Below are 26893 nucleotides of genomic sequence, written 5' to 3'. Positions count from 1 at the left end.
TCCTTTTCTAGGTTTTTGAGGTATAGTGTGAGTTCATTTATTTGTTGGTTTTTTCTTTTTTTGAGGAAAGAACTCCAAAAAATGAATTTTCCTCTTAAAACTGCTTTCATTGTGTCCCATAGATTCCGGTATGTTGTGTCTGTATTATCATTTGTCTCTAAGAATTTTTTCATTTCCTCCTTTATGTCTTCTATAACCCATTGATCATTCAATAACATATTGTTCATTTTCCATGTGATGTAGGATTTTTCCTTCCTTCTTTTATCATTGATTTCCAATTTCATTCCATTGTGATCAGATATGGTGCATGGTATTATCTCCACACCTTTATACTTACTAAGAGTTGCCTTATGGCATAATATATGGTCTATCTTTGAGTAGGATCCATGTGCTGCTGAGAAGAACGTGTATCCACTTGATGATGTTTGATATATTCTATATATGTCGGTTAAGTCTAGGTTATTGATTGTGCTGTTGAGTTCTATAGTTTCTTTATTCAGTTTTTGTATACAGGATCTGTCTAATGGCGAGAGTAGTGTGTTGAAGTCACCCATAATTATTGTGCTGTGGTCTATTTGACTCTTGAACTTGAGGAGAGTTTGTTTTATCAATGTTGCAGCTCCATTGTTTGGTGCATACAAATTGATAATTGTTATGTCTTGTTGGTGGATGGTTCCTTTTAACAGTATATAGTGTCCTTCTTTATCCTTCTTGATTAACTTAGGTTTAAAGTTGATTTTATTCGATATGAGTATGGCCACTCCTGCTTGCTTCCGAGGGCCATGTGAGTGGTATGATTTTTCCCAACCTTTTACCTTCAGCCTGTGTATGTCTTTTCCTATCATATGAGTCTCTTGAAGGCAGCATATTGTTGGATTTGTTTTTTTGATCCAGGTTACTAGCCTATGTCTCTTGATTGGTGAGTTTAGGCCATTAACATTTAAGGTTACAATTGAGATATGATTTGTACTTCCAGTCATGCTTCTTTATTTATTTATTTTAGTTTGGCTGGTTTTACTTTTTGGTCATTTTCCTCCCCCTTTACTGAGATACCTCCTGCTGTTAGTTTTTGGCACTATTTTTCTATTCCTCTTCTTGTAGTATTTTGCTCAAAATGCTTTGCAGTGCTGGTTTTCTTGCTGCAAATTCTTTTAGCTTTTGTTTATCGTGAAAGGTTTTAATTTCATTGTCAAATCTGAAGCTTAATTTTGCTGGATACAGTATTCTTGGTTGGAATCCATTATTTTTCAGCGTTTGAAATACATTGTTCCAGGATCTTCTCGCTTTCAACGTCTGTGTTGAGAAATCAGTCGTTAACCTAATTGGTTTACCCCTGAATGTAATCTGCCTCCTTTCTCTCATAGCTTTTAATATTCTCTCCTTGTTCTGTACATTGGCTATCTTCATAATTATATGTCTTGGAGTTAGTCTATTATGGTTTTGAATGTTTGGGGTCCTGTAGGCTTCCAGGATTTGGCAATCCATTTCATCTTTCATCTCTGGGAAGTTTTCTAGAATTATTTTATTTAATATGCTGTCCATTCCTTTGGTTTGAGTCTCTGTGCCTTCTTCTATCCCAATGACCCTCAAATTTGTTTTTTTTATCACATCCCATATCTCTTGAATAGATTGCTCGTGGGATTTAAGCATCTTTTCTGTGTTGACTATATTCTTTTCAAGTTGATAAATCTTGTCTTCATTATCTGTTGTTCTGACTTCTACTTGATCAAGTCTATTTGTAATATTCTCGTTTGAGTTTTTAATTTGGTTTATATTTTCCTGCAATTCTAGGATTATTGTTTGATTTTTTTTAAGATCTCTATCTCCTGGTAGAGCTCGTTCTTTGCCATTTGAATTTGTTTGTTTAATTCATTTTCAAAATATACTTTTATTGCTTGGACTTGCTGTCTCATGTCTTCTCTAATATTCCTTTCCATTCGAGTTAGGTATGCCTTGAGTTCTTTCCCTATCCCTGCTTCTGATGTTTCTATGTCCTCCTGTAGAATTAAGTTGTCCTGCATTGTTTGTACTCCTTTTTCCCTTGTTTTCTCAATTTGTCCACGTTACTTTCCAGCTCTATTTGATTGCCGTGTTTCTGCTCTCTTCTATAGATTTGTTTTGGTTCTGTATTACTCTGTTGTTTCTTCTTTGTGTTGTTAAACTGTGCCTGCTAACGTGGATTCTGCTGGGAAGGAATTCCGACAGCCGAGCTCCAATGACGTCACTGCTCTGTTATGACGGGCCCCAGGCTCCTTGCTGGGGTGTCCTAATGGGGCTGTGTGACTGGACTGTCTCTGTTTGGTTTCAGCTCCCGGTCGAGGCAGGCAGGCAGTCTCCAGCCGCCCAGTATCTCAGGCAGCGGGCGGGTGATCGGTCGCCGGCGGGGGGGGGTGGACTCCTTCCGCCCAGTCGCGCGGGCAGCGGGCTGGCTGTCGCCGGTGGACGGGCGATCTCTAGGCACCCAGTCCTGCGGTCGGTAGCCGGCGGGTGGGCGTTCTCCTACCGCCCAGTTACGCGGGCAGTGGGTGAACTGTCGCCAGCGGGCCTGCGGTTTCCAGCTGCCCAGTCGCGAGGGCCTGGCCTCTAGTCCCCTGGTTTCTCCTACTAGTCTTGGTTTCTCCTGCTAGACCAGATTTCCCCTGAGTGATGGCTCTCGGCAGTTCAAACTGTACTCTGGGCCTGCCGTTTGTTGGGTGTGGAGGGTGTCTATTGGGAACCCCGGCACTCTATTGTTTTGTTTCCATTGTGGGGGATAGAACTGTATCACTTCCTTCCCCGTCTGAAATCCCATACTCAGCCCGGGGGTCAGTGCGGGCTCAGCCGGCGGGGTTCCACGGAATGGCAGCCACTTTTCTCCCTGCTTGCTAATTAATCGCTTCTCTGCGGCGCCCCGCCTTCTGTGGCCGCGGGGCAGGCCGTGGGAATCAGTCAGCCCAGGTCTCCGGGGTCACACAATTGCCTAATAGGATCCCCGGCACTCTATCGTTTTGTTTTTTTCTGCTTGCCCCTCCCCCAGCGCTGGCTAGACAGGTTTCATTTTGGCTGCGGGAGTTGAAGGTCAGGTGTCTCTAGTTTTCCCCTAGTCTTTATGCAGGCTCACTCTGACACTCCCTCCCCCTGAAAGCCTAGGAGAGATTTTATGCGAATTCCCCGATGTATGGGGGATGGGCTGAGTGACACAGACCTGTTTTATTGTTGCAGTCTGTCGGAGAATGGCGGTGGATACTTTAGCTCTCCAAGATGGTGGCTGCTGATTGCCTTGGTGGAGTTTCCGTAGTGGGGGATAGGACTGTATCACTTCCTTCCCCGTCTGAAATCCCGTACTCAGCCTGGGAGTCAGTGCGGGCTTGGCTGGTGGGGTTCCACGGAATGGCAGCCACTTTTCACCCTGCTTGCTAGTTAATCGCTTCTCTGCGGCGCCCCGCCTTCTGTATGATTGTGTTTTTAACTGCAGTTTAAATGAGCAAACTTTCCTTTTCTCTCCAGACAAAAACTTCAGTCAACACTTCAGTAATGTCACTAAACAAGGAGAAACTTGTTCAGGGTTAGATAACACAATCTAATTGTAACTCTTATCTTGAAATTTATTATTTAAAATCTAATAAATAGATTAAAAATGTATCTGTGTTAGATAGTATTATTTACTTTTTCAGAATTTTAGGACAGAAAGTTAGATGCTTATCTTATATATTTGACTTTCAAAATTATTTTCAGGTATGTACAATATTAACATTTTCCAATGATGGAAGTTCCTTGAAAGCTAATAATAATTTGAATCCATGACAATATTATATTAAAAAAAGGGCTTGTGGAATTTTTATTTGGTTTTTACCAAAACAGATTTTACCAAAACATTGCAGGTAATATGAACCTCTGTTTGTCAAACTATTTGCTACACTGCATTATTTTCTTACCTTCAAACCACATGACTTGTTTAAGGTTACATATAATTTTTTTTTTTGTAATTAGTCATTTATAAATGGCCTGACATTTTTCTTTTTTCTTAGAAATTCAAAACTTTGTGGTAAAATTTTAATGTAGATTTTCATATTGCTGAGGAAATTGAATTTTTCTTTCATTCTTATGTTTTATGTAATTCTCTGCAATTTAATTTTTTAAAATATTTCATATTAATTAAAAATATCAACTCTTTCATTCTTCCCTTACTCTTACCTGTTTCCTATCATCTTGCAAAGCAAAGCAATACACACTAAAATAATAAGCTTCCACAATTTTGAAATTTCACAAATGGAAAATAACTTAGTTTATTCTAACCTCATCCAAAAACAAGTAAAGACATGAATTCAGGGAAATGCTGAGGAAGCAATTTAAGAAATGTATGTCTAGGAGTATGGAAGCAATTTATGAAGACTTCAGCATGTGAAACTGAATTAAAAACTGGAATTTAGAGCTGATTGACATAGCAAGTTAGCAGAAGTGTGGCTGATGTGTAACCTTATCTAGTGATAAACAAGAAACTAAGGGACAGAGCAGCAATTCTGATGACTACATGCCATCCACAGAATCCCAGGCCCTCCTAGCAATAGTGGACAGGATATTGTTTTATGATTCTTAGACACCAGAACATAAACTTTTGATATTTGTTATATTTATATTTTATTATTTTAGTCTATAAATTTACATTGATGGGGTTCAGGGAATGCTGTTTCAAAAAAAGACTCCTTGGTATTTGAGACACAATACAGGCAGGAAGGTCACTCTCTGTCTTTCATTTGCCCTTATCCCCTGAAGCTAGTCATGAGATCCTCATTTGAAAGTGCCCTCCAGATACAAAGAAGGGATCATCCTGATTTGGGAACATTAAGGGGCTCAGAGAAGAATCTGAGGGCCTTGTTATGTTCTCCCTAGTTGATTCCCACATTTGCCCAGGCATATTTCCACATACCTATTAACTCTTCATCAAACTTAATCATAAAAATCCACAGGTATCCCTGGTCCTTGGGGTCTTTATATCTGAAGGCTCCTGTGTCATGCACAACTTGTATTAAATACATGTGTATGTTTTTCTCACGCATAGTCTGTCTTTTTCCAAAAGAGCCTCAGCCATGAGCTTAGTGATAGGAAACATATTTCATATCCCCTACAGTATATTCAAAAATTTTAATGAAATCTATTCCAAGTACCTGGTTTTTACCAGCTTTATTTTTCCCTTTTTCTGACAAATATTTGACATACTAAAACCAGCTTTTATAATTTTAAACATTCTTCAAAACAAAGAAAAAAGTATATCTGTAATGACCTAGGAGATACTTAAAAGCTATAGTAATTACTAGACATTTGTGACAGGCATGTGTGAAGACTCAATGCTTGGATCAATGGTGTAAACATCTTTTTAATTTCTTTCTATTTTGATATGTCCACAGCATACAGATGTGGCCTGTTGATGATGTAGGACTGGCATCAGTCCCAGCCCTGCTACCATGAGGATCTCTGCTCTAGGCACCAGGGGACTCCCTGGGCTCACTAAACCAGCCAGACTTCCACAGAGTGTGATATTTGCTGCAAAACACTGCAATTGGGTATGAAATCTCCATAATGAGTGTTTGTATCAGTAAATTCCCTTGCTCTCCATTTTCTTTCAGGTAATGTTGTTTTAATTAGTACCAAATGCTCATTTTCAATTGCAGTGGACATTGCAGCAAATAAGAATTATGGAAAAAAGAACTGAAAGGAACACAAAAACATTTACCACTCAAGAGTTTGCTGATTCTATTAGAAGCAGTGAATTGTATCTGGAACTGACTTGGTACTTTATTTAGTTTTAGATTAAATTTTTGGGTTCCAATATCATACAAATCTTGTAACAGGTACAGAGGTCTCAGCTAATTATAAAGATATATCCATATAAGTTCACCTATATATTTAGAGGGCTGTGACTATTTTTTCCCTTTACACTTGATTAAGGGAGGCAATAGAAAGGCAGGGTCTCTAGGGACATGCAAACCTTGAAGTGTCATCCATGGACAAACAGAGCTGTAATCCACCTCAGAGCTTGTTAGAAATGCAAAATCTTGTTCCACTACCCTCAGACTCAACTGCCCAACCATGTGAATCATAATCTACATTTCAAAAAGATTCCCATGTGATTCAGGTACTCCATCTGCAGTTCCCAGAATCATACTTTTCTTAGATCCTTGTATAATAGGTTTAGGTTTAAATGCAAATTTACAATAATATTCATGAAATGTGTTAGATCGTAGTAGGGGAAGACAGATGCAGAGAATGAAGGAGCTGTGTTTCTGTACCTAAACAATGGATAGAGGAAAGAGTAGCAGTGCTGGAAGGGAAAAGAAAATGCCTTCTTTCCTTGGGAAACACTTCAGGAAATACAATAAAAGCAAATAAGGAATGTAAAATGGCCATCATTTCAGAGACAGGGATTTTTATTTTCTTGCATTGACCATCACTATAATTGCATCATTTATTTTAATACAAACAAAGATGTATAATCACTGATTGAATATCATTAGAAACAATGAGGCATATTTATTTAATTTTTTTTCATTAGAAAAACTATCTCAAATAAAAAAGAATAAGAGGATAGTCTTGAATAAATAGACACTATAAAGTGTGATCTTGAGGGGCATGTGACTTTCAAAAAGGACATGGAGACTTCAACCTGCTCTCAAAAGAGGCTTCTTGAAATCATCCCTGACTGGTGATAAAAATATTTTCCATAATAAAAACCTGTTCACTAATCTCTGTACCTTTTAATAATATACTGCTCTCAGTGTCATTAAATGATATATTTTTAATTAACGCTCATAGAAAGCCCTTTCTGTAATCTGTGGTTAGGTGAAAAAATAACAAGTTACATTAATTCAATACTTAATGTAGATAATTATTGACCATATGAATATGAGAAATGCTTCCTTTTTTCACGATGAGCTTTCCTGAACAAAATCTTAAAAATGATGACTGTGGTAAAAGTGAACAAGAGTGCTTTAAGGAAAAGAAGTTACCAGTCACAATGTCTTTAAACACTGAATGTAAGAATAATTAACTGTTGTGGGGGATTCATGTTTGCAAAATGAGCTACCAGTTGGTAATTAGTGGAGCTGTACAACACCCTGGTGAGATAGGTATATTTTATTGCTGCCATTTTACAGATGCAAAAGGGCATCAGAGTAATGAAGTGTTTGGCCTCAGGGAAGCTAGAAACTAAGCATCAGCAGAAAGCACTGACTTTTCTGAGGCGTCTAATTGTGATGCAAGGTATCATGGCCAACTTTAACAACCACTTGTTCCTGTGTGATTTCAGTGAAGTTACATAAGCTCCTCATGCCTTAGTTTCCTCATCAGAAGAATGAGAATAATAATATCTACCGCAAATGGTTGTTATTGGAATAATTACATGCAAAACACTTGGAAAAAGCTGGTATTTAACTGGTCAATAATTGTTTTCTATTAACTAGGAGCTCTTGCTGTTCTGAGGACTGGGGATATGACAGTGGACAAAAGAAATCCCTGGACTCATGAGCTTACATTATAGTTATTAGCAGAATGTTTTCTCAGCTAATGGGCATCCATATATTGAGGCTTTCTAATGAACAAGTAAAAAAAGCAGAAATTCACAGCAGCTTTATTTAATTTTTTTTAATTGTTAGAAGTAATTTTACAGTGACTGGGTGACTTCTCAATTTCCTACAAGTGAGTTCTGAACAAAGAGAGCATTTTGCTAATATAGCTCGAATGCAACTGAAAGGAATTCATACACTAGTGGGAGAGCCTCTTAAGAACACAATTTTAATATAATACTAATTTTAGTAAAATAATTGTTATAAGCTCAATGTGTGTGTCACCCCATAATCCATACACAAAAATAATCCCCCAAGAGAACATTAGGATTTAGAGTCTTTCACAGGTTATTAAGTTTGGGAGTAGAGTCCTCATGAATGGGATTCGTGCCCTTATAAGAGAGATCACCCAAATCTCCTTTGCTCATCTGCTATGTGAGACATAGTGAGGAGACAACTCTATGATATCAGGAAGCAAGTCTTCACCATTCTGCCAGCATCTTTCCAGTCACCAGGCTGTGAAAAGTAAATGTACTGTTTATAAACCACACAGTTTATGGTATCTATTACAGCAGCCTGAATACACTGGAAAGAATAATAAAAGAACTCAGAAGCAAGAAAAAGGAGAATGCCTTGGGAAGGAAAACAAGGACAGGAGAAGAGGAAATAGAAAGGAGGGTAGTGTGGAAAAGGGGAAAAGAGGAAAGACATGAGAAGGGTGGACAGAGTAATAGAAGGATGTTATGGTTTGAATGTTTGTCCCCTCCAAAATTCATGTTGAAATTCAATTGCCATTGTAACTGTCTTAAGAAGTGGAACCCCTTAGTGGTTATTAGACAATGACAGCCACACCCTCATGGGTGGGATTTGGGATGTTCCAAAAAGACAAGTTGAACTTCCTCTTGTCCTTCTTTTGCCCTACTACTCTTCTGTCATGTGAAGAACAGCAACCCCCCTCTGAAAAGATGCAGCATTCAAGGGACCATACTACAAGTAGACGTCAAGTTTGTACCAGTCCTGGAAACTTCCAGTACTTTGATTTTGGACTTCCCAGTCTTCATAAATATGAGGAATACATTTCTCTTTTTTAGAAGTTACCTAGTTTCAGGTGTTCTATTATGGCAGCACAAAATGGACTAAGACAGAAACAGAAGCCATCTTGGTTTAGGAAGGTGTCATTGGTATAACAGATGCTTCAAAATGTAGAAGTGAGTGGCTGTAGAATTCAGTAATGGGTACAGACTGGGAGAATTTGGAGAAAAAGCCTAGATTGCTGAAATCAGAGTATTAAGGATGATTCTACTGTGGGCTCAGAAGAAGAGAAGAATAGGGACACTTTGAAACATCATAGAGATTGATTAAAAGTTGTGATCAGGATATTGTTAGAAATATGGGCAGGGGCTGGGGATGTGGCTCAAGCGGTAGCGCGCTCGCCTGGCATGCGTGCGACCCGGGTTTGATCCTCAGCACCACATACCAACAAAGATGTTGTGTCCGCCGAGAACTAAAAAAAAATAAATATTAAAAAAAAATTCTCTCTCTCTCTCTCTCCTCTCTCACTCTCTCTTAAAAAAAAAAAAGAAATATGGGCAGTAACTCATGAAGTGACTGATGAAAATGAGGAAGAAAGCATTGGAAACTGTAGGAAAGGCCATTCTTATTATAAAATGGCAAATAATTTGACGAAATCATGCCATGCTCAATGGCATGTGGAAGGCAGGATTTAAGAATCATCAATATCAATGAGGATATATGGTGCAAGAAATATCTAAGTAGCAAAGACCTAGGGTACATTGTGGCTTCTTTAGACTTAATTTAAAATTTTTTAATGATTTAAAGATAATTTACAATTAAAAGGAAAAAGAACTTAGAAATTTGAAGGATTCTCAGCCAGGCCATATGGTAGAGAATGAAAAACTATTTGGGGAGAGGAAATAAGGAGGTGGCCAAGCGAGTGACCTCTAGATAAAGACATTAGAATGGACAGGATTAAGGCTGAGGCTTGTTTATCAGGACAAAGGGAGAATGACTGACTCCAAAAGCACTTCAGAGATTATTGGGGCCCAGGGGAAGGAAATATAGAAAGAGAGGCCCTAGGGCATCCTCAGACCTTGGCGTTCACTGCCCAGAGCCACTTCAAATCTTTGCTTCCCATTTTCTAGTTCTTTTATCTTGTACTTCACAGCCTCTAGAGCTATGAGGAATAAATTTCTCTTTTTCATAAATTGTCCAGTTTCAGGTATTCTGTTATATCAGCATCAAATGGACTTAGACAAAGGGTATGTTTATAGTGAATGGGGTATTGAATCTTTAGTGACTGCAACAGGTTTTTATAATATTTTGAAGTGGAAGATTGAAAGTTTTGGAACAGATGATATCTTAGTTCTCTCATTCCAAAGAGAGTTTCTGATTTTGGAGAAAAGCATTGGTAATAGGTAAATAGGTAAATTTAAAAAAGTAACATACACTTGACATCACTCATTATTTTAATGTGCTTTTCATATTTAAGATATATTCACTTGAATTAAAGGAAAAAGACTTTTTAAGTATGAAAAAATAAAAGTAATTAAAGATTGAAGAGTATGATTAACTAACTAGAGATTATATAAATAACTATAATCAACATACAGGCACACAGACACTGATACAATATACACACCCACACATACACACACACACCTCACATACACACAGAAGACAATGAGAGCAGGGTCTCAATCTTTATATACAGTTATGATGTGAAGATTACTGCTCCATATGGTGGTGTATTTAAAAAAGTGTGTGTATTTGATTTCAGTAGGCTTAAATGAAAAACTACAGTTATTTGAGGGATGGGAAAACCATAGGACACTTTACCTATATAAAAGTATAGACATAAACATATTAGCATTTGAACACAGATAGACCTGTAAGAGAATATCTTTCAAGACCCTTATTTTACATATTAATATGGGACTAAGAAAGTTTAGGTCTGAGTCAAACTGAAATCCTTTAATATGCAGGCCAGTGCTTTCTCTTTTTGTGATATATCATTTGTCTAAGGAAAGATCACTGGTAACAATACTCTGCTGTTTGACCTCATATATTTGTAGATATTTCATATTTCAAATAGATTAATTTCTTTCCTGATTTACAGAAGAATGCCCTTTAAACAATAAGAACTGAATAAAACAGCATTAATTGCTCAAAAATTGGTATTAATATTGATCATTTGTAGATCAATTATGGGTATAGCAATATAAAGTAACTGGGATTAAAAGAAAATGTGATTTTTAAAGGCCATGTGACCATTAGAGACTTGAGAATATGAATATTACAATAAGCCACGGATTAATTATCAAGTACTTTAATTAATAGTATTCCAGCAGAACACCTGTTCCTGTTCCTACCTTCCAGCTTCCACGTTTTGCTTTTTAAGGCTTTAATCTGCATCACTCTTTTAGACCTAAATTTGGGCAGCTGGGGCCACTCCAGGGAACCAGAGGTACCTATAATATTTTACTGCATGCTATTTATACACTTCCACAAAGACCTGTAGTTAATGATTGACTGGAACCAGAGTGGGGAAGCCCAGCGTCTGTCTCCATAGATGAACTCTGAGATAAAATTTAGACACTAGAACTTTCTTGGGCACATTGAACTTGACTAGCATCTTCCTTTGTAGTCCTACTTTTCTCGCTCTTGCTCTTTTACCAGTTCTTCTGGATTCCTTCTTTATTAATCTCTTGCACAAAAATCCTTGTCATAGGGTCAGCTTTGGGGCAGACAATTATAAAGACAAGTACTAAAGCTATTTAAGATCCATTCATTCATTCATCCATCCATCCATCCATCCATCCATCCATCCATCCATATTCACTCAGGCTCTGACTTAGCACCTCTGCCCACCCCCAAATAAGCAACACTTGAAACAACCTGGTGTGTATCCTATCCTATTCTGTATTTCTCTATTACTCATATAATCATACACAAATACACAGATGAGGGAATATCTGTTTTCTAAAACTGGAATCATATGTATGTATACTTTTTTATCTTGGTTTTATTATTGAGCAATGTTTTGATTCTTAAAACGAAAAGAATTCGATTTTAAACTGAGCTTTATTGTAAGCTGTCCTAGTTATTCCTTATAAAAATATTTTCTCAGAAGGAGAAACCATATTATAGATGCAGATATGTAAAATATATACTTATAATTTGAGAACCTAGTAGGAAAAAATTTCAATGCTGTCAATCATGCTCCTTGAAAGGTTTGATATTGCAACATCATTGGCTGCTTATACCTTGTATATTTAAGTATGAAAAGAAAATTATTTTTATTTATTTTTTATACAATTCCCATGCTCTTGTTTTCTGGTTCTAAATATTTTGCTTAAATTATATTTTAAATACTTATTAAATGCTTTTAATTTTAGATCTGATTATAATTAAACTTTATAACCCACCAAAAGGGCTGATATCTTTTTTCCCCATTTATGACATCTGTAACATAGGAGATTTAGTGACTTATTTTCCTGGTCACAAGCATAATCAGACTCAGAACATGAATTGGGAATCTCTGGTTTCCAACTTCAGGTAGAATTATCACTGGATTGCTGCCATTTTTTTAATAAAATAAATACTTTTATAATGTATACTTTCAATTTAAAATAAAATACAATCAAAGCAAATGATGCACATCTAAGAGTAAATATGGATAATATATTGATGGCAATTTTTAAAGAATTTTATTGATTTTCAAATTTTTAATTAGATAAACTTTTTTTATTGAATCTATATAATTCTGGGAAATCTATAGATTATTTTCATCCTCACCTGAAGTATAACTGACAATAAAATGAGTCAGTGTTTTTTTTTGTGTGTGTGAAATATAACACAAAATGTTCTTATAAAACAGAAATATTTTGATTCTGAAAAGTTTTCTTGTATAAATGTGTTCTTTGCATTTAGATGATCACACATTTTGAGTACATGAAGATCTATTTAAACCATTAAACCCAACATATATTTCTTCTTGTGACACATGCTACAATACAGTTTGAAAGGTTAGGCCAAGTGATTACTGATCACATGCTGGCATAGCTAATGTGCAGAATCTGCCATCCAATTTAAATTCAGTGAATTCTTTTTTTCTTAAACTATGGCTGTATCCCTGTCTGTTAATTATAATGTCACTTTTATCGACTACAATGATGCTGACATTACTTAAATGCCAAAAATGGATATAAGCATGTGAATGAGTCACCTGTCCTTTATTCAATTACATTTACCTAGAAACAGAATAAAGGTAGGTTTCCATCTCTCCCCTTGCCCTATATTTCTTTACAGTAAACCTAAATTTACTTATGATGTTTCTTTTGATGCTCATAAAATGATACCCCAAAATATGCTGCTTTGGACTTCAAACTGAGAGCACCTGAGGAGCTGCAAATGAAGGTGTGTCTTCTTCTGAGCATCCCTTATCTATCTGAAGACCAGATCTGCCACGGAGGAACACAATTATCTTCAATACCACTGTTCCACTTTCAGAGTAAGAGACTGAAAATTAAACACCACATGGAGAACACAGAGGAACTTTGTCCCAGGCCACTGGATCTACTTTTCCTGTGAAAATCATTTATTACCTCTCTGAAATTGCCTATATCTCCTACTTCACTACTCCTCATGGTGAAAATATTTAAGTGTCAACCAACTGGGCCTTCTTTGAATTTTATATTTTTTGTGGCTCCTGTGCATACATGCATGGCAATACAATTATATGCCCTTTCTGCTGCTAATCTATTGTCAGTTTATTTCAACAGACTCAAATATCAAACCTTCATGGGGACAACTGGAACTTCCCTATATTCCTTTGTTTCTAGTAAATTACAGAAATGCAAGACATTATTATTGTGGTAAACCACTGTAAATTATGTATGTTTTATACATTAACTGTTTTTTAAAAAATAATGTTCCCTTTGTCAACATTTTTGATGTAACACTCTACAATGAGACATTTCAAAGTTAACTATGTGCTCTGCTGTAGTATCTACAGCAACAATGTCATAATGGTGAGAAACACAGGGGAAAAACATAAAAAGAACATCAAAAAATATAATTGAGCAAATAAATAATTTGGAAAATTATGATGCTGGAGTATAATTTTATATGAAAAAATGGAAATTAGGGTAGATAACTGATTTGCCAACCAAATTTGTCTTAGGAGAGTCTTATAAAATAAGAATGTTAAGAGAATATTTAATTCATTTGTTATTTTCATTTTTCTCTTAAGATATCCTCTTCAAATTACAGTAAACAATAACTTTAAATTCATTGGCAAAGGATATGTGCTCATCACTCATTTTGGGTCATAGGAATTGAATTTTATAATTCTAAACTGAATTTTAGAAACAATGTTATAGCAACAAAATTGTAAGTTGAAGGAGTTTATTACTCAATGTTCTTTACTGCATTATAAAACTCCCTAGAGGAGGTCATAATAGATATGAACATTTGTCATCTTCTACTTTAATAAAACAAAATAAATTAATTGGTAAACTATAATCACAATAGTAAGTTAGGGAGAATTCAAAGGAATAATGAGTATGAGATTAGCCCACCCCCCAAAAAAAAGTTTAAATTAAAATAATATAGTATAAAAACATGTTTGATATATACATATACATATATAAGTACATATATGTATATGTATATATACATTTATGTAGGTTTTTAGAAAGCTCCAAATAAGACCTACTTTCTCATAGTACTTGATCTCGTAGTCCAGAATGGCTCCATTGGATAAAGCAGGTGCTTGCCATGATAGAGCAATGCTATTTTGGGATGCCCAGTCCTTCCTTACCATACCTATTAGAGAAGGTGCTGAAAGGAAAGAAAATAACTAAGAATTAATTTACAGGAATCATTTTTATGATCTTTTCTTTCATATTTTTTTCCTGAAGAAAGCACAGTTCTTATTGAAGAGGACACCAATTGTTTATACCAGATTAAGAAGATGGCCTTAGGATATACTCTATTCAGTCTAAATAAGGCCTTTTAGAAACACTATTAAGGAACATAGGAAAAACTCAAATATTCCAAGGACAAGAGCCAGAATTCATCATCTTTGGTCTCATTAGACAAGGGCCTTATCCCTTAAACGTTTTTTGGCATTGAGTTATGTCATGAAGTACAATACACTTGGTTCCTGTATTTTATAAAATCTATATTTACTATCAGAAAAACAACCAATCTCTGCAATTACAAGATCACTCATAGGCTTTTCTTTGTTCTCAAGACATCTTAGTTCTTTATAAACAATCTACTTCATATTTACAATGAATTGTTTTGATCAATGCAAAGATTATTTTGTTTGCACAGTTTCAGTGACATCTGGATAAAATTGAAATGTTTAACTGCACAAGTTTATTTTCAGAATCTGGTCTGTTTTATTTTCCAATATGACACTATGTTAGCAATACAAAATTAACCTAAAATAACATGTGTTATACTTCTAATATTTAATTCAAATGTTTATATTGGAGATTAATTTCTTTGTATCTTTCACAAAATACTTTTCATGTTTAAGTATTCTAATTTTTTAAAAAGAGTAGTGTTTGTACATAAAAGTTAAAAATCATTTGTTAAAAAATTCAAATTAAATTACATTGAGATATCATATCTCAGAGTGGAAAAATCCAAAATTTTAATAACATACTTTGTTAGCTATGTTGTGGGGAAATGCAATTTAATGTACTTAAGTGTTTTTTAAGCAAAATAATACACTTTTATGAAAGTAAACTCAATAATTAATGCAAAATACATATTCATTTATAGTTTTTAAAAAAATTTTTTGGACTATTCCACAGATACATGGCACAAATACAAAGAGTCATATTTACAAGACCATTCATTGAGACTTTATTTGCAAATATTGGAACAATCTAGATGTCTGTCAATGAGGGATGTTCAGTGAGGGATGTTGTTGTTATTAAGAAGTAGAAATTTTCCCCATAGGAGGAAGGGAATGTAAGCTCAATGAAAATAAATAAAAACTTAAACGAATCCCTAAGAACTCATGATATTTTTTTCCAATTTATTCTCAGAAATTTATTTAATTATGCCAATCACAGATGAAAATTTGGCAGAATGTGATACTTTAAATTTCTTAGGAAAAAAGTACTGAAAGTTTGGTATTTTATTTCTAAATACTGCCTCCATGTCTTTAAGAAAAGGGTTTTTTGTTTGTTTGTTTGTTTATTTGTTTTTAAATTCATGACATTAACAAGTTTAATTATCCTAAGGGAACTTAAGAAATTATATTTAAAACTCTTTTTGGCTGTCCAATGAGAAAGTTATATAAATCATATTCTTAAAATGTTATGTCACAAATTACATAAAACATATCCTTAAAATGACAGATAATCATGTAAGTTACTCAAGAAATAGAAGTTTGTCTTATGAGCTAAAACAGAAATGGATAGTATGATAAATATGGAAAAGCATTGAGAAATAGTTCACTATTTAAATTGAGACACATTCACTATTAATAAATTACCACTAATAAATTTATCCCTGTTGGAAACTGCATTAATGTTCTCACAGAACAGCGTAATAATGTATTAAGTGGTGCTTTATGGATAAATTATAACTTTAAAGTGATCATACAAATTAGAAGTTGATTTAAGCGTATAAATTCATTACAATTTTGAACACTTCATGTCTAAAATCTTATGGTTAATTTTCAATTTAATGTGCAGTGTCATAAAGCAATATTACCAGTGTATTGCATTTTACTTCACAATTATTTAATACCCAAGGTCAGCAATAAAATCCCTGTAAAATTCATACAAAATCTAGCATGATGGAATGACTACTCTGTAAAATGTAGGTATCTTTTTTCTATTTCTAATTCTCCAATGGTCAATTGTACATGACCTAAATTTTATAAATCCCATTCTATATTTCTGTCAAACAGAACTAATGAAAATCTATTTCCTAATCTATAGGTTCTACAGTTAAACATGAGCTTTAGGGTCCAACATTATGGAAAGCTCTAAATTCTCTTCACTTTTGTATATTCCTCACGTGTTAATATCCATATTTTACATAATTGTTAAACATACATAATTTTAAATAATTATATTTATTTTAATAACATATTCTAAATACTATTTTATATTTTTAAATAGTCTATAATAATAGATAAATATTTACTCCTGGAAATCTAGCTTTTGAAGAAAATCTGCATCAATATACTTAGGCATACTTTTTAAAAAATATTTTTTAGCTATTATCAGTGGATGTTTATTTTTTATTTATTTACATGTGGTGCTGAGAATTGAACCCAGTGCCTCACACATGCTAGGCAAGCACTCTGCCACTGAGCCACTATCCCAGTCCGTTAGGCATACATTTCAATCAGTTCATAAATTAAAGGATGTATTCCCTAATGCAACATTTTCTGTTTTCACAGAAGCCAGCACAATATAGAATTTCATTTTAAAATGAGGCTTCAATATATATAAGCATTCATTTTGAACATATTTAATGAATTTGTTTTCATAATGACCCAAGTTTATGTAACACCTGCCACATTGTGATAGCAATGTAGGACCAGTGAATATACAGCAGAAAATAGAGCATACATATTTATTTCCCCACATGAGAAAAAGTGATTTTAGGACATAGATAAACCACTATTGATGTATTCCTGATTAAAAAAAAATAGTGTGCATGGGTAGAGCTCAGTGGTACAGCACTTGTCTGACATGCATAAGGTCCTGGGTTTGATCAACAGAAATGCAAAAAAAAAAAAAAAAAAAAAAAAAAAAAAAAAAAAAAAAAAAAAAAAAAAAACCATGAAGAAAAAATAAATAAAATCAGAGGAAGAAACAGGCAGTGGAGTTTGTCAGATCAGAGGCTGACTGAAGAACAGAAGCAGTGCTTCCTGAGCAAGAATTACTCAGGAATTACTTAGTAGAATTGCACAATAAATTGCATAAATATTATGCAATTCTATATACATCCTCTCTTAAGCCTTCAAATCTTAGTTTTGATTTAGTTAAATCTTAGTTCACTATGAAAAAAGTGAACATTAAACAGATTACCACATTCTTGGAAATGTTTTAAAACAAACCTTGATTACTACATTAACTGAATCTCAAATAGTTCACTGAAAATTATACAACAAAAATTGGAAAAAAGTATATGCACAGGAATTAGTTAACAAAAGAGATCTTATTAACAAGTAGATGAGCATTATTTTCATATGCTTATATGGAGATACTTGAAGAAAGAGTAAATTACTCTAGTTAATTATTTTGTTCTAAATTAAGATTCAATTAATTTTATTAAAACATTTACTATATATCATGTCTATTATCTTATTTCAGTCTCACAAAACTAGGACATTAAGGTTGTCTCCATCTTAAAGATGAGTAAACTGAAGCTCAGAGGAGTTGAGCAATCATTTAGTAAGGAGAATTGAAGGTGAATTTTAATATTAACTCAAAGTGTCAAGAGAGAATTGAAAAATTAATGTTTCTGTATTTCCCCCAAATTAGTTCTAATTTACTGTTGTAATATGTTCAAGATTAAAATCCATGCCCCAAACTAGAAGCAAGGAATGAATTACATTACAAAGAACCATCTTGCCTTTTGAATACGTTACTATTAAAAATCACACTGTGGATTATTAAAAGTATGTCTTATATCAAGAATTTAATCAAGGTTTATGATAGCTATTTTTCTAAAGCTTTATTAAATATTGTTGATCCTCCACCATCTACTGAGCTCATAAGACCTGTAGGTTTACACACTGGGATATGTGCAGTATGCGTGCTGATTTGTGTGTGTGGGGGGGTGCAAGTCTAGATGAGAAAAACAGGGAGTGATAGTACACACCTATGTACTTGTTTGTGATAGAGAACCTCAGCAGTGAATGCTAAGCAATAGAGTTATAATATTAGAAGAGAACTCCATATTTTGTTTTATTTAACACAGAAGCTCCCTCATTCCTGACAGTTGATAATCCACATTTTGTTTCAGCATTTGCGTAAGTGAAGCACACTTCTTTACAAGTCTCTCCTGTTTCTTTTTGAACATCTTGAATTGCTGATGAGTTCTCATAGTCATTGTCTTCCTGTAATTTCCACCAAGACCCTAGCTCTGACCTTTCACTTAAACAGAACTAACTCTTTACTTTTCCTCATCTGCCATCCTCTTCTTCTCTCTCCTTCCCCCCCCCCACTTCTTCCTATCTCCTTTCCTTCCTTCCTCTCTCTTTTCTGCATTTACTTTTCTTGTCCTTTTTATTGCCTCTTTATTCCTTTCCTTTCTTCCATTTGCCCCTTTCAGGAGAGGTGTGTGTGTGTGTGTGTGTGTGTGTGTGTGTGTGTAGTTTAACAGAAGTATAATCAACAACAAAGTGAAATGTCAATAAAGAATGATCCTATAATAAGTAAATAAAAAGTACAGGCTAGAATGTTCAAATCAAAACCATTTTTATCCAGTCTCATTCATTGCTAACAACTATCAATAAGAATAATTGCCAAGCAAGAGCATGTAATGATGTTTCTCCCTGTTTGCTTAGGACAAGGCACCATAATCAATACCATAATTTTACTTGGGAAATTTTGTTGATTTGATACATGTTTATCTTATGAATTGACATTTTTGGAAACCTGAGAGCATGCTCTAAAATATTTCTGATTCATATGTAGTTTTAGAAACATTTATTGAATGTTTTTTTTTAAATTTTTATTTATATATGACAGCAGAATGCATTACATTTCTTATTACACATATAGAGCACACTTTTTCATATTTCTAGTTGTATACAAAGTATATTCACACAAATTTGTGTCTTCATGCATGTACTTTGGATAATAATGATCATCACATTTCACGAATATTTTGTGGTCTAGATACAATATATTCTAACATTAGCCTATGTGCATTTATTTTGATGTACTTTTCTTTGTAATCTAGTTCTCTATATGCTTGAAACCTCATTATGAGTTTGAAATATACACATGAGACTTACATGTAGGAAAATTGGCACTTCATATCATGTTCTTCCTAGTTCTTTTCTACTCTCTTTATGTCTGACAATAATGGCATTATAGTATGTTAAACCATATGGCTGATGTTGTAGGCTGAATAATGGCCCCCAAATACTATTTTGTAATCTCTCAAACCTCTGAATGTTTTTGACAAAGGAACATTGTAGTTTTGATTAGGTTCAGGATCATGAGATGGGAGTAGTCTGGAGTCTCCAGATGTGCCTGGTGTAATCACAAGTGATCTTATGATTAGGAGCCAGCAGAGCGAAGGAATGGATTTTTCCCTGGGTGTCTCCAGAAGGAATAAACTCCCCAGATGCTTTGATGTTAGACCTGAAAGACTCACTTTGGATTTCTAACATCCAAAACTAAAGGTAATAAATATGTGCTGTTTTGAGATGTTAAGTTGTGATAATTTGTTACAACAATAAGAAAATCACCATCCATACAATAACTTAATCAATTTAAAGACTTTAATCATGGATACATTTAGGAATGATGATTCAATAAGGGAAAGTGGGTAAGTTAAAAAAATAGGTTTGTAACTGTGATAAGAAGTCATCTATAGCCAGGTGCCATGGTGCATGCCTATAATTCTAGTGGCTCTGGGAGGCTGAGGCAGGAGGACTTTTAGAGCAAAGCCAGCCTCAGCAACTGAGTGAGGCCCTAAGAAACTTGATCAGACCTTATCTCTAAATAAAATTACTCCTCCCCAAAAAAGTCATCATCTATTTAGTAACTTCTTATTTTATATATTTATGACTTTAAAAAATTATTCAATCTGTTTCTTTGAAAAACATTTTGGGTACTATGGACTTACAGATTTTTTTTTTCTTATTTTAATCTATATTAAATAGGTTTCTCTCTTTGCCTCTCTTATCAGAAAAGGGAATGATTTCCCTCTTTCTGATTGTATTATCATAAATTATAGGTAATATAGGATTAAAAGATATTTCCCTAAGAATAAACAGTATACTGATTTTTTTAATGCCTTTATCTTTAAGTTTCAGAAGTCTTTCCAAGGAAAACACAAAATTTGATCACTCTTCCTCCGTCTTCCTGCAAAGCCAAAGCAATGCTGGGTGGTAGCTTGATATTAGTGAGGAATGTGTGGGAAGATTCACACAGAAAACTCTCACTAACTATGGAGGCCACAATGCAAAGCCACTTCATTAATGATGAGTCAAAATGACATCACCATCAATACTTAATTATCAGAAATAAGATCTTTAAAGTTATTTTCAATATAATCTGCATCTTTTTAAATTTCTCTCTCTTTGGTTGTGTGACTGGCTGATTTAATATGCTCCCTGTTACGCTTTTCTTTTTAAAGTTTTTATTTATTCTTTTTAGTTATACATGATAGTACAGTCTATTTTGACATATTTATACAAATATGGAATACATCTTATTTTTATTAGGATTCCAGTCTTGTGGATGTTGAGGATGTTGAGATTTACTGTTGTCTTTAAGCTATTGTTTTCAGTAATTTAATTCTACACCTCTAATGACTGTTGTTTAGTTTCAGGGGTATTTGAGAAATTGTTTGTAAAACAGATACTATAAGATGCAGTTTCCTTGAAATAAAAGAAAAAAAGTCTTCATATTAGACTAGCTGAGAGTTTGTTGACTTCAATTATTACCTTTAGAATTTCAGTTTAAAGAATACATGTTACAGCGGTATGTTTAAGGAATTTAATATAAGTTCTTTTCCCAAAAATCAAAAAAGTTTCCCTGTCCACAGAGAAAACTCAAGAATTTGTCACTTCCCATATTAATTTTAAACAAATAACTTATTTATAATATCTCATTATATTAACATTAAGATCAGTGTTTTCTATTAAATCTTCCTGGTAAACGTGCTATCATTTGAACTATACAATTATATAAATTCTGTAAGAAAATTATTATAGATTTAAATTTATAAATAACCTAATTATATTTAATGTGGCTTATAACTTCTGTCTATCAGCTTATTCTTCAACAAAAAGCTTATATCATGTTATAGAAATATCTAAAATGAACTAATTTAAGTGATTAAAACAGGGGAAAATTTTATAAATGTGAATAAAGAAGTCATCTATAAGTAAATGAAAATCATCTTAAGGTATGTTATAAAAAGGAAGCAGCTAAGCGAAGAAGTTTGCAGAAATATAAATTTTTAATTTATATTTATATATATATATATTATATTTATATATAATTATATTTACTTAATCAACAGGTAAAGTTGTATATATACATTTTATTGAAGCAGATTTAAGTTTAGACATACAAAAGATATCTATACCTTTTAAAAATGATTCCATATACTTGCATGGGAAAATAAGTGTCACATATATAGTGACAAATTCAAATAACCAAACAATATATGCTATGACTCCACTTTTTTTTTCCTAATAGAAAATACCTTCAACTGGGTATGTGATTACATTTATATGTGTGAATTAATTAACATCATGCTATTAATTGATAGGGATTTATCACTCTAGTTCTTTTTAAAATTAGGTAAAACAAGAACAAATGAAATAAATTGTGTAGTTGTCTAATAGGCACTGATTCTTCAATCATATTAACAAGTTACTATGTTATCCATAATTTTGAAAGTATTTGAAAAAGGAATAAGGTTTTATTGCAAAGAGTTTAATGAAACCTAGTCCTAGGTCTTGTGATATTCTGAATATTGCTTCCAAAATACAACTCAAAGCTAGATACAAATGTATTTTTAAGCTATAACCATAAAGTAATACACGTTGCTTATAGAGGAGTCATGAATTTTTAGTATTACCCTATATTCTTGTTGTCCTCCAATTTATATGATGGTACGAAATTGTGCAAAAACTAGCTAGAAAATAATAGATGTTGCATATATTTTAAGTAAGAAAACTTATGAAAGTTAGGCTTTTAAGTGTTATTAATTTGCTTCCTGAGTGTCTGAAGAAAAAAAGAAAAATCCCTTTCCTTTTAGAACTCTAACGTGCATAAGCACACATAAAAAAATTTCAGTCTTCTTTTGGGTCTGTGACACAATCCATAGATAACCTTGGACCTTTTAGAAGAGTTCACATTTAAAAGGCTTTCATTCATATTATAAAATAAAACAGCAGCAATTATTTTCTCTCCTTAAGATAGAAGATCAGACTGCCTTAAGATTTCTTTGATCACCTTGGATGGAATTGATTTTGGTGTCTGAAACCCTAGAATATTCACTGTCCATTCCTCATGATTTAACAATTGATGCCATTATCTGAAGCTATTGCTATTCTTCCCTATGGAATATAAAAAATATATTGTACTGCACTTTTCAACTTCCTGTGCTCTTTCACATGTATTGACTCAGGTTATATGCATTGTAACTTTGTTGATAAAATAATTATCATTTTATAAAGACCAAGATAGAGAGAATCTGACTGGAAACAACTTATACACAGTTCCTTAACATGTAAGGAGCAGAGGGTAGACTCTTACGTTTATCTCTGATAGACTACTCCAGCAATCATGGTTCATTTAAAGCTTTGAGCTTCCCATTGGACCTGGTATAATGCCACACAGATGAATTAGGCACATTTTATTTGACTTTTCACTAATTCTAAACCCATTTCATTATCCCATCCTCCTCTACCCCATAAGCTGTGATCTCACTTTCCCTACCTATAGTTTGACATCCATAGATCAGTAATATTCTAGTTGGCAAAATTCTTCTGGGTTTCATAAGTTTGAGGGATATAACAACTCCTTCTAAGATTCTATATGGACTAGATGTAAAATACTTTAAAATATTGATTTTTATGCTTTTACTTCTTGCTTTGGGGAAATAGAAGCTATATTCCTAATACAGTATGAGTGAATATGGTTCTAGAAGGTACCAGAAGGAAGAATGGACTCATACTGCTGCCCACGGGAGGGAATGTTGAATGATCCTGTCATATGGATTTAGGAAGGTGAAAGCATTCCTGCCAACTCACCAGAAATACAACTGCAAAACTGCTTTTGTTCTCTCATTAAAGAAATAATTGGATGCAACATCAAATTCATTGGCATTGCTTCTGGTTCAAGCTGAGAGGAATAAATCTCAATTCTTCCTTGATTGCAATTGTCTTTGTGTAGGACAAGTAGCCAGGAGCTCCCACAGGTGCCTTGAAACATTCAGGCTTCTTGAGGATATAGGTAATTTTGTTCTCATCCTTGATCAAATGGTGGAGTAAATTACTGACGTCAGGTAACACCTGGTGGAACCCTGTGTTTTCTTTTTATTTTCTGTGGTTAGTAATTGTTTAAAAATCACTGCACACAGAGAAGCAACTTGTGTTTTCTCATATTGGTTGCTGGCTCACAATTTCTACTTCATTTCTTCTAGTAGCTTCAAAGACATTCAGTGCATATCTTACACACTTTCCCTGATTTTTGTGACTGTGTTCTTAACAAGACAAATGGCATTGCCCTGTATTTATAGCAGAAGTTAATAGGATTACAAAGACTTTAAGAAATAAATGTTTTAATTATGAATCTTTAATGTGTGAATCTTCACCAGATTTTTATACTTCATTTAAAATGCAACATGCTATGCTGGCTACACAATCTATATTATATTTCTATGAGAAAACTCATTTTTTTTTTTAAATCAGGGCTTGAACTCAGGGTCACTCAGCCACTGAGCTATATCCCCAGCCCTATTTTGTATTTTATTTAGAGACAGGATCTCATTTAGTTGCTTAGCACCTCTCTTTTGCTGAGGCTGGTTTTGAACTTGTGATCCTTCTGCCTCAGCCTCCTAAGCCACTGGTATCACAGGTGTGCATCACTGCATCCTGCCCTATTTGTTTTTTTTTTTTTTTGCCTGTAAATTTGCAAGGTGACTTTAGGCAACCAGGAAATTTTTTTCTTAAAATTAACATAATAAATTATTTATACAGTATGTATGAAAAATACCAAAAAAATGCAATTCTGCTATTAAAATAATACTGTAATTCAGCAACTTACGAATTCAGAATTTTCAAATTTCATTTTGTAATGTATAAGGGGAGTGATTAAAAATAAGGAAACAGAAATATATAACATGTCCAATGTTGATATAGAGCTAGCCCATACCACCATGGTCATGTCAATGGCTTATAAACAGCATTCTTCTATGTGGACACTAGGTATACAATGTAGTTTTAAATTATTTTGAACATTACCCTGAATGTATGTACTATTGCCCTACTACTTTTAGAATTGTGTCAATCATGTCATTTACTATAATTCTTGTCATGTTCTTCTGTTTTGACTTAGATCAATTTCAAACAATGGTCAGGTGGGTTTTTTTTGTTAGTATTTATACACTAATTTGTGCATGTGTGTGTGTGTGTGTGTGTGTGTGTGTGTGTATGTATGTGTGTATTTGGTAATTTGGTACTGGGGATTGAACTCAGAGGTGCTTTATCACTGAGCTACATTCCAAGCTCTTTTTTCAAAAAACTTTATTTTGAGCCAGGGTCTCACTAAGTTTTTTTTTTTTTTTTAAGAGAGAGTGAGAGAGGAGGGAGAGAGAGAGAGAGAGAATTTTTAATATTAATTTTTTAGTTCTCGGCGGACACAACATCTTTGTTGGTATGTGGTGCTGAGGATCGAACCCGGGCCGCACGCATGCCAGGCGAGCGCGCTACCGCTTGAGCCACATCCCCAGCCCTCACTAAGTTTCTTAGGACGTACTTAATTGCTGAGGCTGTTTTTCAAACTTGTGATTTTCCTTCCTGCCTGAGCCTCCCAAGTTCCTGGAATTATTGGTATGTGCCACCATGCCCAGCTACATAATGATTTTTGATTTGTATTTGTAAACTTTAGTTGTATAACTTTGCTTCTTAGGAAAGACAAATGTTTGCTTAAAATTAAGTGACAATTAGACTCAAAATTGCCCAACATCATATGGGCTACTAAGAAATGACTTAAGCTTGCTGGACATTTTGTTCCCCAGATAGCCAAAATGTTGTTTCCTCAACTTGAAACTTGCTTCAGAAAAATATGAGAATAATTTTCTCAGATTATTTCCTTACTTCAGTCCCTGTCTCTCTGCATGTTGGGTTGCCTGGCTAGCTGAGTTTGTTTGAAGAGACAAAGTCTTTCTATGCTGTCTAGATTGGCCTCAAATTCCTGGGCTCAAGTGGTACTCCTGCCTAAGTCTTGTAAGTAGATGGAACACATGTCAAAATGCCCAGCCCAGTTGAATGTCTAAGACATACAGAGTACTGTGAATATTTTTTTTCTCACCCATCCCTAAACTTCACTTATCTGTCTAAAAAAAATCATAGGATCTCAAAATAATTCAACTATCATAATTCCCTCCTCCAGGAGTTCACAAATAATGAAAATTGACTCCAATCACCAAAGAGAAGTCAACACTGGGATAAGAAATTATCTAAATAGACTTGTCACAAAATCCTCATATCTTCCATCTATCCTCTGAGAGACCCATTTATCTTTCTTTCTTTTTTTTTTAACATTTTTTTAGTTGCCAATGGACCTTTATTTAATTTATTTATATTTGGTACTAAGAATCAAACCCAGTTCCTTACCCATGGCAAGAACTCTACCACTGAGCCACAACCCCTGCCTGTTGGGAGCTTCTCTGGACAGGAGCTATGTACACACCATGAAGTCCTGAGTAAAGAGGTAATGAATAGGTATTGTACCCACTGCAATGCCTTTGGACCTTACCTCTGGTTGGATAAGAAAGGTGCAGCTCCAGGAATGGGCGTCACCCTGTGGCGTTGGATTATATCCACTTGTTTGCTGTAACCGTACCCCTTGCCTCATTTGAATGGATTCTCCCCAACAAAACCGGGGTTCTAGGCAGTGCTCTCTTTCTTGCCTGCCTTGCCACTCCTTGTGGGAGCTGTGACTGATGAGCAGTCACTGAACCCAAAAAGGTACTTTCGGTGGGTGTCTGTGTCTTTATTCAGTCCAAAGTTCACCTGGAGTGACCCTGACCAGTTTAGTTGTGGAACACCCAACCTCTCATTTATCTTTCTTAAAAGTCATTTGTTTTCTCTTGTCATTTTCCCCTCCTTTTCCCATTCTGATGACATGTGACTATCACATTCTAACAAACTCTAACAAATGGAGTCACATTTTTCTGTGAAGTCCATTAAACACATATGAATAAAAATTTCCGTTTTTGCATGCTTATCTATCCTATGTCATTTCAGTTTGCAGGCCCTGAATCATTGAGCTAAGAGATGAGAAGAAGTTTTTCTCCCTAGAAGTTTCAGTGCAAAGAGCATAGCTTCAATGCCAGCACAGTGGTTCTGTTGACTCAGAAGTTTTCATGAGAAA

General features: G+C 34.3%; 1 protein-coding gene across 1 annotated transcript in view; it reads right to left on the bottom strand.

The window, feature by feature from the left end:
- EPHA6 (EPH receptor A6) overlaps positions 1 to 26893 on the bottom strand; it is a gene marked incomplete at both ends in the record, with an annotated part of 842065 nt that overhangs the window by 327825 nt on the left and 487347 nt on the right. The window contains 1 exon segment of the mRNA XM_081301897.1: positions 14236 to 14399. Within this exon segment, the coding sequence (XP_081158023.1) occupies positions 14236 to 14399 (164 nt within the window).

Source organism: Spermophilus citellus, assembly GCF_964194105.1.
Source record: "Spermophilus citellus genome assembly, chromosome: 7".
NCBI lineage: Eukaryota > Metazoa > Chordata > Mammalia > Rodentia > Sciuridae > Spermophilus > Spermophilus citellus.
Note: the sequence above shows the minus strand (reverse complement) of the source record. Positions and strands in the feature narration are given on the sequence as shown.